The sequence below is a fragment of the Clupea harengus genome, chromosome 1 (assembly GCF_900700415.2).
Source record: "Clupea harengus chromosome 1, Ch_v2.0.2, whole genome shotgun sequence".
Taxonomy (NCBI): Eukaryota; Metazoa; Chordata; class Actinopteri; order Clupeiformes; family Clupeidae; genus Clupea; species Clupea harengus.
In genome coordinates, this window is record NC_045152.1 from 12,662,276 (window position 1) to 12,674,775 (window position 12,500).

The following is a 12,500-nucleotide window of genomic DNA, read 5'->3' on the forward strand; positions in this document are numbered from 1 at the left end:
CTCCAACGTGCACCGCATCAAAAACATGTTCATGCAGATGGGAGCCTCCTCGCCGACGGAGGGGGAGGATCCGGTCAAAGAGACTGAGATCAAGCCCGTGCGTCTCACCCTTCCCCGCGCTGGAAGCCTGAACGAAAACGTTGACCACAGCGCACTACTGAAACTGGGCGCCACGGTCTCTGAGCGGGTCAGCAAGTTCGACCCGAAAGCGGAAGGTGGCCAGCAGCGAGGTGCCTCCTCCCCCTCCTCCTCCGCATCCTCCAGCTTCTCCAAGCTGCAAGAGACGCGCAAGATCTTCGAGCAGCATCAGCAACAGGAGAAACAGGCCGCCTCTAACCGCGTCCTGCTGAAGAAGGAGCGGGTCGCGGGGATTCAAGACGGGCGGCTGGACGTTGTGGCCCGGTTCAACGGCAGCACCGAGTCGCTGGACAGCCTCGACGCGGCGGTGGGCGGTGCTACCGAGGCCGTGTCGCCCACCGTGAGCCAGCTGAGCTTGGTGTTCGAGCGGGCCACTGAGCTGCGGCACAACCTGCACCGCCTCTCGAACACGCCGCCGCTGCCGTCGCGGGGCGTCACCGCCAAACCCAGCGCCCTCAACTCCAAAGTAATTTCCAAACGGGTCCGGAGCTTGCCCGCGGCGTGTTCCAACAGAGAAGACGGCTCGAATCAGCAAGATGGGCAAGATGGGTCGATTAAACACCGTGGAAAGGGACCCACACAAAACCAGGGCTCCATCACTACGGACCGGTCCACCTCAGCAGGCCAGGCAGCCATAGATGGATCCCAGAGATGTGAGTCTGAGTGGGCTGAGAACGGCACCGGTGTGACCTCCATGCCACCAGAGGGTAAAGCACAGCAGACCTCCGGCGTCAACACCAGAGGGACCAGAGGCAGTCACAGCCCTGTAGAGAATGGCAAGGAGGCCTCGGACAGGGACTCTGCCCAGGATGGGCACCACGGGCCTGGGGAGGGAGAAGACGGGGAGCGGGGCGGGGTGGGGAGGTCAGCGCGGGGTCGGAGGCGCAGAGGAGAGAGCGAGGAGGAGGCTGAGGAGGCGCAGAAGGAGGACTACTCTGGCGGCGACACACTGGACATCAGTGCTTACAGCGCAGCCGGGGAGGAGTCCGCAGGCAGCGAGGAGGAAGAGGAGGAGGAGGAGGAGGAAGACGAGCCCTACGAGCCGGAGTCCAGCTGCACGGAGATCCCGGGCCTGCCCGCCGAGGACGAGACGCCCCCCAGTCGCAAGCTCCGCTTCAGCACCAACCCCATCCAGGTGAGAGAGAGGGGCATGCTGGGATAGCTCACACTGGAGATCCTCCAGTCACGTCAGTGTATGTTTTGGCCTCTGAACCATGGTGCACACACACACACACACAGAGACATACTCCATATACACACATATACAGAAGCATGACACACACACACACACACACTCGTACATGCTATTACTCTCATATTCTTCTGTGCACCAATTTCACTTAAAAAGACAGGATCAAGCATTTATAACAGCCATTTGCACATTTATAACTGCTATTTAAACATTTGAACAGTTATAACTCCACCACTACCGCAGAGATAGACCAGATGCAGATGCCCTGTATGAGTCATCGGCCCCCTGTTTCTGATGTTGTGATGATATTAGAACATCCTACAGAACGTGCCCTGTGTCTGATCTTATAGTGTTATTAGAACATCATACAGAACGTGCCCTGTGTCTGATCTTATAGTGTTATTAGAACATCATACAGAACGTGCCCTGTGTCTGATCTTATAGTGTTATTAGAACATCATACAGAACGTGCCCTGTGTCTGATCTTATAGTGTTATTAGAACATCATACAGAACGTGCCCTGTGTCTGATCTTATAGTGTTATTAGAACATCATACAGAACGTGCCCTATGATCTTATAGTGTTATGAGAACATCCTACAGAACGTGCCCTGTCTTTGATGTTGTGATGATATTAGAACATCCTACAGAACGTGCCCTGTCTCTGATGTTGTGATGATATGAGAACATCCTACAGAACGTGCCCTGGGATTCTATAGTGATATATTAGAACATGTTACAGAACGTGCCCTGCCTCTGATGTTATGGTTAATATATGGTTCAGACTCTGGTCCATTCCAGAGTCATTTCCTGTTTTGGAGGTGTGTTTGTCTTCCTGTGTTTGTGTGTTTCAGATGTGTGTGTTTTTCTTCTGACGGCTTGCCTGTGGGGTTGAATGGAGGTGGTGACATGTGTGATTGAGTTGCATGTTGTGTGTGTTCTTCCATACAAGCCAGCCATTGTCCCAATGTAACAGATATCTATGGCAAAGGGAACGTTAAACATTTGTATGCTCGCACACAAACACACACACACACACACACACACACACACACAAACACATACACTTACACATACTTGCTCTTGTAATACACGTGTGCACACACATATGTACTTACATAGATGCACACAAACTCTTGTAACCCACATTTAAAACACATACTTGTATCTACATTCATCCTCAAACCTGTATATGGAATGTTCACACACACACACACACACACACACACACACACACACAACACACACACACACTCACACACACACACACAGACAGACATACACAAACACACGCACTCACGCACACACACACACACACACAGACAGACAGACACAAACACACACACGCAAGTTAGGAATCGTCAGTGTTAGTGTTCCAAGAACTCTGTTAGGGTTCTTCACTGTTAGTGTTCTTAGAACTCAATTAAGGTTCTTCAGTGTTACTGTTCTAAGAACACTTTTAGGGTTCTTCTGTGTTAGTGCTCTTAGAGCTCAGTAAGGTTTTTTCTGTGTTCTTCAGTCTCCGCAAAGCCCTGTTATAAGGATTATTTTGTGTTATTATGGACAGATATCCATTTGTCTCCTGTGTTAGTCCTCTTTTGTTATCCAATTCAGTCTGTATATATCTTATAGTATGCCTTGATGGGAATGTGTGTGTGTGTGTGTGTGTGTTTGTGTGTGTGTTGCTGCTTGCCGTGCTAGTTCCCTGGCACGAGGGCCAGCATGCTTGGCGGGGTCGGTGCCAGTATGCCATCGCTGGTGTCGTGTGGTGAGAGGGCTGTTGTGTTTCCCTCACTGGCTTCCCTGCTGTCTCCCTGTACACTTTACTGCCTGCAGTGTGTGTGTGTGTGTGAGGGAGAGATAGAGTCTGTGTGTGTGTGTGTTTGTGTGTGTGTGTGTGCACTTTTCTGCCTCTTGACTGCTCAGCTATCTGGGCATCTGTGCCTGATGCAGCATTTCAAAATTATTTCTCTCACTGGTTTCCTTCCTTCTGTCTTTCTCACACAGACACACACACACACACACACACACACACACACACACACACACACACACACACACACACACACACACACACACACACACACACACACTCACACACGCCCCTGCAGTGTGATAAGGGAGCTGTCACTCTCCTTGTGACATTTACAGAATGCCTTTGCAGTGCCCTCGTGTGTGTGTGTGTGTGTGTGTGTGTGTGTGTGTGTGTGTGTGTGTTGTCCTGGTGCATCCAATATGGCTTCCAGTCTTGCATAAGGGATACACCCAATGTGTCCTAGTCAGCTTGCAGCCTGAAATGGCTGAGTGTGGTCATTTTGTCTGAGTGTGTGTGTGTGTGTGTGTGTGTGTGTGTGTGTGTGTGTGTGTGCGTGTGTAAGCCGTTATGCATTAGCTCTCTTTGAGGTGCTCTAGACAACAGGCCTCTCATTTAGCTTTGATGATGTGCTGACGATTGTCACATATTTCCCTGACAACAGTTGCCATGGCAAAGCACAGTCTCCGTCAGATATAGGATTGACTTGATGGTGCCTAAGCCTCCTCCTAGGAGGTTCTTCTTAATTGCATCACATTCAGCAGAACGGCTTTTTCTACATGTTTAGACGCTACGCTATACGCTACGCTATGTTTAGTTACTCTTGCCTAGTACCGGACATGCCTATGAATGAACATGTTGTTTATGTTTGTCTATTCTTATGCCTATGAATGAACATGTTGTTTATGTTTGTCTATTCTTTCTTAGAATGAACATGTTGTTTATGTTTGACTATTATTTCATAGAAGATATCTCATTAACCTACACAAACTCCATAATCTGAACCTGATTACAAAGTCACATGATGAACCTGTGAAGCGTCCCCCTACTATGCATTGCGAATGCTAGCATTCCCCTCCCCACCCCCCCCCACCCCCACCGACCCTCAGACACTAGAAAAGAGGTTGAGCTGCCATTTGCTCATGTAGGAAGCACATTATGTTCTGTTAATGATTACTAAACAACAACAAAGAGTGCATTACTTCTTTTATTAAGAATTGTGTGTGTGTATCTGTGTGTGTGTGTGTGTTTGTGTGTTCGTGTGTGTGTGTGAGCAAGAGAGAGAGAGAAAAGGGAAAGCAGAAAAGGAGAGAGCAGCAGGAGAGAGCTAATGGGATATGATAGGGACAAGTTAAGACAGAGACAGAGAGACCAATAGAAATAGAGTAGAATAACTCAGAGAGAGAGAGACAGAGACAGGGAGACACGGATGGGAAGGTATAGAAATACCCGAGGCAGGAGCCAGGGATTCCATATTTATATATATAGGGGTATATACGGGTTTATATGTTGTGTGTTACCTTTAATGCTTTGGGAATATGGTTAGCAATGCCCTTACACCATGGATTGGAATCGGAATAGGAAGCACAGACAGATACAGACCAAAAAAGAGAGAGCGAGAGAGAGAGAGAGAAAGAGAAAGGGAGAGAGAGAGAGAGAGAGAAAGAGAAAGGGAGAGAGAGAGAGAGAGAAAGAGAAAGAAAGAGAGAGAGCCTAGCCAACATGTAAATACAGAGAGCACAGTGTTAAGACTATTTACATTTATTTACAATTATTTACATGTACAGTGTGCTGCTTTACATAATTAAAAGCAAAAGGAACATCTTTATGGGGCGACAGAGGTTTAGGAGGTAGAAGAGTCATTCAGCAATCGGCAGGTTACTAGTTCGATGGTAGCCTCCACCGTCGTTGTGTGAATGGTAGATGTGTTAACCTGTAAAGGGCTTTGGGTGCTCTAATGAGTATAAATGTACTCTATTTACATCCAAATGAAAACGAAAGACAGCGCTTAAGGATATTTTTTACAGATATAATAATAAATAAAAAAAGAACACAATATGTGAAGTAGTATTTAAAAGTAGTAATTAAAACTTTGGAAGTGCTACATTTGGGGCACATCTAAGATCTTCTGGCAGTTTGTTCCAGTTGCATGCAGCATAACAGCTCAATCATATTTGGCTTGGGCTCTGGGCTCTACTAGCTGGTCTGAGTCCATGGATGCTAGAGCCCCCTACTCTGGGCTCTACTAGCTGGCCTGAGTCCCTGGATGTTAGAGCCCCCTACTCTGGGCTCTACTAGCTGGCCTGAGTCCATGGATGTTAGAGCCCCCTACTCTGGGCTCTACTAGCTGGCCTGAGTCCATTGATGCTAGAGCCCCCTACATCGGGGTAGAAGAGACACAGAGAGGGAACGAGTGAGCAATCGAGAAGAAAATGGAGAGGCGAGGAAGAAGAGAGTCCAACACTATTCAGCACTTACAGCAACCAGTCAGAGGTGTAGCTGGAACCCACCGCTAAGTGTGTGTGTGTGTGTGTGTGTGTGTGTGTGTGTGTGTGTGTGTGTCCGTACTCAGTTAAATGAATGTGTGTGATCACCATGGCTTGCCTTTGTGTGTGTGGCGCGAGACAGTGGGCCTACAGTATGTGTGTGTGTGTGTGTGTGTGTGTGTGTGTGTGTGTGTGTGTGTGTGTGTGTGTGTGTGTGTGTGTGCGTGTGTGTGTGTGTGTGTGTGCCTACAGTATGTGCCATATCTACCAATAAGTGATCACTGTGATGCTGTCACTGGCTCCGAGCAGTTCTCTTCTTTTCTTCAGTTTTCTTGTCTTTGTTATTCTTTCCTTGTCATTCATTGGTTAGCAGTCTGAATGTGTTCTGTGAGAGGCCCCCTGGAGAATGTGTGTGTGTGTGTGTGTGTGTGTGTGTGTGTGTGTGTGTGTGTGTGTGTGTGTGTGTGTGTGTGTGTGTGTGTGTGTGTGTGTGTGTGTGTGCTCAGGAGGAGCTGTTGGGTGTAGATGTCAGGCTTCTCTCTATTTAGCCTCAGTGTTGGCACCCACACAGTGAGCTGCTACATCTCACACTGACGCCTTTGTGCAATCCCTCTCTTTCTCTCTCTCCCTCTGTCTCTGTCTCTCTCTCTCTCTGTCTCTCTCTCTCTTTCCCCTCTCCCTCTGTCTCTTTCTCTCTCTCTTTCTCTCTCTCTCTCTTTCCCCTCTCTCTCTCTCCCTCTCTTTCCCCTCTGTCTCTCTCTCTCTATCTCTCTCTCTCCCTCTCTCTCTCTTTCCCCTTTCCCTGTCTCTTTCTTAATCTCTCCTTACTTTCTCACTCTCTGTCTCATTCTATCTTTCTCTTTCCTCTACATCACTCTCTTATCCGTTGCTCCATCTCTCTCTCCATCTCTCTCTCTCTCCTCTACTTCACTCTCTTCTCCATCTCTCTCTCTCTCCTCTACTTCACTCTCTTCTCCATCTCTCCATCTCTCTCTCTCTCTCTCCTCTACTTCACTCTCTTCTCCATCTCTCCATCTCTCTCTCCATCTCTCTCTCTTTCCGCTACTTCACTCTCTTCTCCATCTCTCCATCTCTCTCTCTTTCCTCTACTTCACTCTCTTCTCCATCTCTCCATCTCTCTCTCTTTCCGCTACTTCACTCTCTTCTCCATCTCTCCATCTCTCTCTCTTTCCTCTACTTCACTCTCTTCTCCATCTCTCCATCTCTCCATCTCTCCATCTCTCTCTCTCTCTCTCCTCTACTTCACTCTCTTCTCCATCTCTCCATCTCTCTCTTTTACTTCACTCTCTTCTCCATCTCTCCATCTCTCTGTCTTTCCTCTACTTCACTCTCTTCTCAATCTCTCCATCTCTCTCTCTCTCCTCTACTTCACTCTCTTCTCCATCTCTCTCTCTTTCATCTACTTCACTCTCTTCTCCATCGCTCCATCTCTCCATCTCTCTCTCTTTCCTCTACTTCACTCTCTTCTCCATCTCTCCATCTCTCTCTCTTTCCTCTACTTTACTCTCTTCTCCATCTCTACATCTCTCCATCTCTCCATCTCTCTCTCTTTCCTCTTCTCTATCTCTCCATCTCTCTCTCTTTCCTCTACTTCTCCATCTCTCCATCTCTCCATCTCTCTCTCTTTCCTCTTCTCTATCTCTCCATCTCTCTCTCTTTCCTCTCTTCTCTATCTCTCCATCTCTCCATCTCTCTCTCTTTCCTCTTCTTCTCCATCTCTCCATAGCTCCATCTCTCTCTCTTTCCTCTTCTTCTCCATCTCTCCATAGCTCCATCTCTCCATCTCTCTCTCTCCTCTACTTCACTCTCTTTTCCATCTCTCCATCTCTCCATCTCTCTCTTTCCTCTACTTTACTCTCTTCTCCATCGCTCCATCTCTCTCTCTCTCTTCATCTTCTAGGTTCTACTCTGTTTGCTCCTGTTTTTCCCTCTCAGCCCCACTTCCCGTTAACCCCTAGTCCCTTATTCCCCCATAGCTCTATCTCAGTCGAGTGCGGACACACACTTCCCGGTACATGTCCCTGTGCACGAGTGTGTGTGTGTGTGTGTGTGTGTGTGTGTGTGTTTACCTTTATAAATAGCTATATTGTAGCAGCAGCTCACGCCCTCCGCTGAACACAAGAAGTCACTTTCCTCCTTCATCCTTTATTCACTCCCTCCATCTTTATCCTTTCATCCCGGCCATCATTCCCTCTCTTTCCCCGTTCCTTTCCTTCACTCCCTCAATCTTTATCCTTTCATCCCGGCCATCATTCCCTTTCTTTCCCGCTTTCTTTCCTATTTTACCCGCTACCAAGGAACTCAAATATCCCCTCTCCCTCGTCTGCTCAGGGGCTTTTACACGATCACTTACTCTGCTCCTAAATATCTCAGGGTCTTATGTGAGTATCAGTGCAGGTTTAGCCCTAATATCTCCCCCTAAAGCTTCTTAGTCTGGATCAGATGTGGCCCTGATATGGTGCCAGATCAGACCCAATCTCTTCCAGGTCAGGGTGATATGTTCTCTTCCAGGCATGGGTGATATGTTCTCTTCCAGATCAGACCCAATCTCTTCCAGGTCAGGGTGATATGTTCTCTTCCAGGTCAGGGTGATGTGTTCTCTTCCAGGTCAGGGTGATATGTTCTCTTCCAGGCACGGGTGATATGTTCTCTTCCAGGTCAGGGTGATGTGTGTTATTGCGACCATTGCTCTTGACTTCTCAAGCTGTTATTTTTTGATGAGTGAATTGTTGCTCTTTTTAATGCTTAATTAGACACATACACAAACATACACACACACACACACACACACACACACACACACACACACACACACACACACACACACACACACACACACACTCCACTGCAGGAAGGAAGGGCTCTTGATGGTGAGTGAATATCAGTCACCAAACACTTAATTCCACACGCAACCTCTTTTAGCAGAGTGAGTAGCTCAGTGTGAGTGTGCGGGTGTGTGGGTGTGTGTGTGTTTGTGTGTGTGTGTGTGCATGCGTGTGCGTGTGTGTGTGTGTGTGTGTGTGTGTGTGTGTGTGTGTGTGTGTGTGTGTGTGTGTGTGTGCGTGTCTGTGTGTGTGTGCTTGTGTGTGTGTGCATGCGTGTGCATGTGTGTGTGTGTGTGTGTGTGTGTGTGTGTGTGTGTGTGTGTGTGTGTGTGTGTGTGTGTGTGTGTGTGTGTGTGTGTGTGTGTGTGCGTGCATGTGCATGTGCATGTGTGTGTGTGCTCGTGCGTGTGTGTGTGTGTGTATGTGTGTGTGTGTGTAGGCGGTTGTTCAGTCTTCACTGAGCCAAAGACACATGGGACTAAACTGTATTAATTAAGCCAGAGAGATTTAAGACACCCAGAGTAGCAGGCCAGCCCAGCCCAGAGCCACCCCAGCAGCCAGAGAGATTTAAGACACCCAGAGTAGGAGCCCTACAGCCTTACAGCCCAGAGCCACCCCAGCAGAATAATGATGTCATCATCGTGTGACAACGCCTGGGCCCCAGCGGAGGACTGTGTGTGTGGGCCGTCTCAACAGGAAATAGACTCATCACAGAGATCATCATTTACTACAAGTTTGTTTTATTTCTACAAATAGGACTAATTACTCCATACTTTGATCATTTCTGGAGTGTTTTAAGTAGTAAGAAGCAATGTTTCATAAAATATTAAATCATGTTATCATATGATGGGTGATCAACATCGCACACCACAACATAAAAACGTCAGATCGTGCTCACTCACTTAATTCCACACGCAACCTCTTTTAGCAGAGCGAATAGCTCCGCTCACTCGCTACTGTTCAGCGGCCTCGTCTACGCTGAGCTGCTGAGAAAATTACAGAGTGTTCTAAACAGAGTGTCGGGTTCTAAACAGAACACAGGTCCTCTCCATGGTTCCGTTGGGCCTGCATGTCAGGTGTGTGAATTTATCCCCAAATGATTCTACACCACACAGCGAGAGTGGCCCAACCACGGCTCAGTGTCCTTATTGTATAGAGGGCATTACAAGGGAAATCCAGTCAGCAGTCTTTTCTGTCTATTCATTCTGTCCTGTCCTACACAGCTGGGCTCTCATAGTGTGGATGGTAGGCAGACAGACAGACTCTGCCATCAGGTTGCAAGCATAATGGCCCCCCACACGGAGCTATAAGACCCAGGGCCCCGTAAGCACAAGTGGATGAATACAGTTAACAAAGGTCCATGGGTAAGAGCCTGAGGCTGTAGCTGCCATCTGCAGGCACAGTCATACCAACAAGGCACGTTTATTTGTACAGGACATTTGATATGCAAATGCTTGCAAAAGAATAAAAGTACACAGTAGAATTTGTTTAGTGGAGCTTTTGCTAGCTGAATGCTAAGTTGTGGTGATCCCAACCAACTAGGCGATCAGAACGTAGCTAGTGTGTCTTCTCTTCAGTGTGTTGCTAGGTAATTTTGTTCCTTGTGTTGACATTCCACTATTCTGTTGCCATGGTGCCCTGAAACTCTCTTCAAACTAGAGAAACTGCCTCTGACAGCTTCATTTCAAGAACAGATGCTGAGCGAGGTGACCATGGTCTAGTTCTGTACCTGTACACTTGGCAGACTTCCCTTGCGGCCCAGTGACTGTGACTGATCACAGGATTCTAGTGGGTCCCTGGAATCTAGTCAAGTCTGTCTACCCAGAAGGACTGTGATTGTTTTCTAAGGGAGTCATCACTGTTGGGGACGTAATGTGCTTTTTGTAATTGTGCTATGAAATGTGAGGTGTCTGAGTGGATGCCTCAGTGAGGCCTTTAGTTTGAAGGGTTGAGGGGTTTTAAGGGTTAAGGGGTTTTAAGGGTTAATGGGTGTTAAGGGGTTTTAAGGGTTGAGGGGTGTTAAGGGCGAATTTATAGGCCTGTGCCAGAATCATGTTGGATTCAGTCCAGGAGCCGCTACTATCAGGGCTTTGTGTTAAATGGGCCTTATGTTCTACACTGTAAGGGACACTAAACATTTACTGTGCGTGTTTGTGTTTTTGTTTGTGGGTATTTATGTGTTTATGTATGTGTATGTGTGTATGTATGTGAATGTTTGTTTGTGTGTGTGTGTGTGTGTGTGTGTGTGTGTGTGTGTGTGACTCCCTCCTCCTCATGCCCCCGTTGCCGTGGGCCCCATTGTGTCATCCGCCAGCGCTGGTCCTTGGCTCTCTCCCAGGACAAGTCAGACCCAATTAGAATTTCAAACAGCCGCTGCCTCATGTCACAGTCACAGTCCCAGAGAGACTCCGCTGCCTGTGTGCTGAGAGGACAGCCTTCATGTCACAGTCAGTCCCAGTGAGAGTCTTCATGTCACAGTCACAGTCCCAGTGAGACAGTCTTCATGTCACAGTCACAGTCACAGTGAGACTCCGCTGCCTGTGTGCTGAGAGGACAGTCTTCATGTCACAGTCACAGTCACAGTGAGACACCGCTGCCTGTGTGCTGAGAGGACAGTCTTCATGTCACAGTCACAGTCACAGTGAGACTCCGCTGCCTGTGCTGAGAGGACATGTCACAGTCACAGTCACAGTCCCAGTGAGACAGCCTTCATGTCACAGTCACAGTCCCAGTGAGTCTCCGCTGCCTGTGTGCTGGCCGGCCCAGCGGGGAGTCCGTCAGCCTCATCCCTGGGCCCCTGGCTCCGTCATCCTCATCCCTGGGCCTCACCAGCCTCGTCCCTGGGCCCCTGGCTTATCCACCCTGCAATTAAGGAGACTACAGAGGCTACGGAGGCTGCCAGTCTGCCAACACGTCCTCCTGTAGACACTCTGGGTCCCTAATGCCAACACGTCCTTCTCGAGACACTCTGGGTTCCTCATGCCAACACGTCCTCCTGTAGACACTCTGGTGTCCCTAATGCCAACACGTCCTCCTGTAGACACTCTGGGTCCCTAACACATGCATATATACTCAGTGTGTCTCTCTAACACATGCATATATACCCCCAGTCTCTCTATAACACATGCATATATACTCAGTCTGTCTCTCTAACGTAAGCATAAATTCACATTTACACACACCTGTCTGTCCTTGCTGTTATCCCTCAGTAGATCTCTAGTGGTGTTGCCAAAATCCTATCTTCAGTAGACACACACACTCATATTTGTGCACACACAACAATCAGCTCACAAATTCTGTCTTCCTCTTTCTCTCTCTCTCTCTCTCCTTCTCTCTCCTTCTTTCTTCTCCTCTCTCTCTCCTTCTCTCTTATCCTCTTTCTCTCTCCCTCTCTCCTTCTCTCTCCTTCTCTTGCTCTCTCTTTCTCTCTCTCTCTTTCTCTCTCCTCTCTCTCTCTCCTCTCTCTTCTCTGTCCCCCTCTCTCTCTCTCTCTCCTCTCTCTCTCTCTCTCCTTCTCTCTTCTCTCCTCTCTCTCTCTCTCTCTCTCTCCTTCTCTCTTCTCTGTCTCCCTCTCTCTCTCTCTCGCTCTGTCAAACACACACACAGTTCTGCCTGTTCCTGTTGTTCTCCTGTCCTTCGGTCGATCTCTAGTTTAGCTGCCAAGATCCGACTCTGCAGAGCCACCTCCCGAGGAAGACGTTACCATGGCAACACTGGTCGACGTGGATGCCAGAGCAGGTAGCATAGGGGCTCTGATACCCAGTGCTGCACTTCTGCCATCAAATCTGGCAACCCTTGCATGCGCTTGTAATGCACACACCACAGACGTCTGTGAACCAGAGTAGAGTTTGAATTAGTTTATTGATGAAGGGTATTGAAGAAGGGAGAGATCTTTTATCTTTGTAGTGGGTTGACCCCCCTGTGACCTCTCAGCCTCGACGTCCGAGCCTTGGATGAAGGGAAGGCAAGGATGGAGTCAGGGAGGGGTAGAAAAGAAGGGAAGAACGCTTTAGGGAGGTGTAGAAA

General features: G+C 48.3%; 1 protein-coding gene across 1 annotated transcript in view; it reads left to right on the forward strand.

Annotated features, from left to right (window-relative positions):
* The window catches only part of ppp1r9bb (protein phosphatase 1, regulatory subunit 9Bb), a 26,985-nt gene that overhangs the window by 507 nt on the left and 13,978 nt on the right, over positions 1-12,500 (forward strand). The window contains exon 1 of the mRNA XM_031567874.2: positions 1-1,273. This exon is cut by the window's left edge and continues 507 nt beyond it. Coding sequence (XP_031423734.1) covers positions 1-1,273 — 1,273 coding nt within the window. The remainder of the gene's footprint in view (positions 1,274-12,500) is intronic.